The sequence below is a fragment of the Monoraphidium neglectum genome (assembly GCF_000611645.1).
Source record: "Monoraphidium neglectum strain SAG 48.87 unplaced genomic scaffold scaffold04990, whole genome shotgun sequence".
NCBI classification, from domain to species: Eukaryota; Viridiplantae; Chlorophyta; class Chlorophyceae; order Sphaeropleales; family Selenastraceae; genus Monoraphidium; species Monoraphidium neglectum.
The window spans coordinates 858-2,920 of record NW_014008640.1 but is presented as its reverse complement, the minus strand read 5'-3'; the positions used below and the strand labels follow the sequence as shown (position 1 = coordinate 2,920).

At 56.8% G+C, this 2,063-nt stretch overlaps 1 protein-coding gene across 1 annotated transcript; it reads left to right on the top strand.

Annotated features, from left to right (window-relative positions):
- Window positions 1-352: 352 nt before the first annotated feature.
- On the top strand, window positions 353-538 carry MNEG_15058 (hypothetical protein; the record flags this gene model as incomplete). Its single annotated transcript, XM_014036471.1, has 1 exon — window positions 353-538. A coding segment is annotated over one exon (186 nt), but the record flags the coding sequence as incomplete, so codon positions are not given.
- Between the last annotated feature and the right edge of the window lie 1,525 nt (window positions 539-2,063).

Genomic DNA, 2,063 nt, shown 5'->3' with positions numbered 1-2,063 from the left:
GCCAACTGGACCTGGCTGGCTTTGCCCCTGCGCATGCCGTGCTATGTGATCAAAGAAAAGGAGTCAGATATGGGCTGCAAGACTTCACATGTAGGCCGGATCACTGGACATGGCCAGCCGCTTGCTTGACGGCTGGCCAGGTGACCTGTTCTTTCCTCGTGGCTGGCTGGTGTCAACATAAGGTTTGTCCCGTCGCTTGGCGTCGCTGCACACTGATGTTCTATTTTTGAGTATATCTATTCTCACCTTCTAAGGCCACGCAGGGTGCGATTCGGGTCGGGACGTCGTACATACTCCGTCGCTATCGTTTACAGTGTGGATGCGGCTCAGAACACCTCGCAACAGGTTTCAAATGGAGCAACGCCCCATAATCACCTGGGCCTTTGTGCTGTTGTTCCTGGCATGCTGCCGAGGAACGCAATCAGCGACAGTCGGTGACGGGCTGCGCGTGGCGTTGATCGGCGATTTTGGTTCTGGAGATGCCAACGAGCTTGCCGTCTCCAAGCTCGTGAAGGGTTGGGAGACGGAATCACCGCTGGTGAGTTGATCTGTGGCCGTTCAAAGGGCACCTACAAACGTCTTGGCCCCTAGCCATGTCAACAGTCTACCGAATACAGAAATACCGTTTGTTTTGCTCAGGGCGGCGATGCCGCTGAGCTGGCCAGCATGACGCCGGCAGTGCACTGGCCTGCAAGTTGACTTCCCTCGCTCGCCCTCCCTCGCTTGATTGCCAGACGTCCGTGATTGCCCTTGGGGACAATGCATACAGGTGAGACCTAGCAGATGATGGTGCCACGCGAACATGTATGCACACACAGTACAGACAGCCGACCTCCTGCAAACATCTGCACAGCTGCTGCACACGTAGTTTGTTGAAGCACATGCATGTCTTGGCCTTGCATCAAACTCATCGTGCAACACACACAGTGAATACTAGCGGCATCCTCAGGCACCATGTTATCCCCTCATGATGCCCGACGCCCTCCCTTGTACTCTCGGACACATTTCTGCACTGCTGCTGACTCACGCACCACTCTGCTCCTTTGTGTCCATCCAACTCTCACAGCTTTGGCCTGGCAGCAGAGATAGCTGCTAAGATCCCCCCTTACTACGGGCAATTCATCAGCAACAACCCGTCAACCAACCGATTCTGGCCATGCCCCGGCAACCATGTGCGCACATGGGGGCACAAGCAGCACACGCGTGCTGCACCAGCCGCCTGTGGCCTGCAAGGGTTTTCCTTGCTCAATGTGACTGGTGTTACTGTGTGCAAATGAGCCTCCTGATGTCACTTGGTGCCACCTGCAGGCAGACCACGCATCAACAACTCCACATGCAATGCAAGCTCCCAGCCCGGCCTCACGATCACTCAAAACCCCCAAACTGCCTGCCTCTGCCCCGCGCCCTTACTCATAACCCCCCCTCCCCCCCTTGAATCGGTCTGCAGGATTGGGGCAACGTCTGCTCCCGGCCCCTCGGCCTGACGCCCTACACCGACTTTTTCCAGGTGCTGGCCTCGAAGCCAAACCCGCGGATCTACGAGCAGCTTATTGGTGGCATCCTGCACTTCTTCATGATGTCCAGGTGGGCCGAAGAGAAAAAATAGCGCATGCGTGTGCACATGTGTGTACGAATGCCCGCACGAGCATCGCCAGGTGGGAGGGTGCGTCGCAAGGGGTGTGTGTGGTGTGTGCATGCATGTGTCGTGCAACTGACTGTGTGTACGCTGCGCTCGCGTGTGCGTGTGTGGGGGGGAGAGTTTGTGGGTGTATTTGCACGTGCACACCCATATGTGTCAATTTGAATCTAGTGAAAGATTGCTGCAGGCCAAAACAAACCCTGCGCATGAAAACTCTGCGTTGCATGTGTGATACGCGCTCTCAAGACACCCGCCACCTGGCAATCCTGGTGTGTCCTTCCCCCACGCGCGCGCAGTGACTGCAGCGAGCCCCTTGGGAACACCGCAAACTCCCAGCAGGCGGCGTGGCTGCAGACCCAGCTCGCGGCCTCCACCGCACCCTTCAAAGTAGGTTGTGATCAAAGTACGGATCAGAATTGTCACA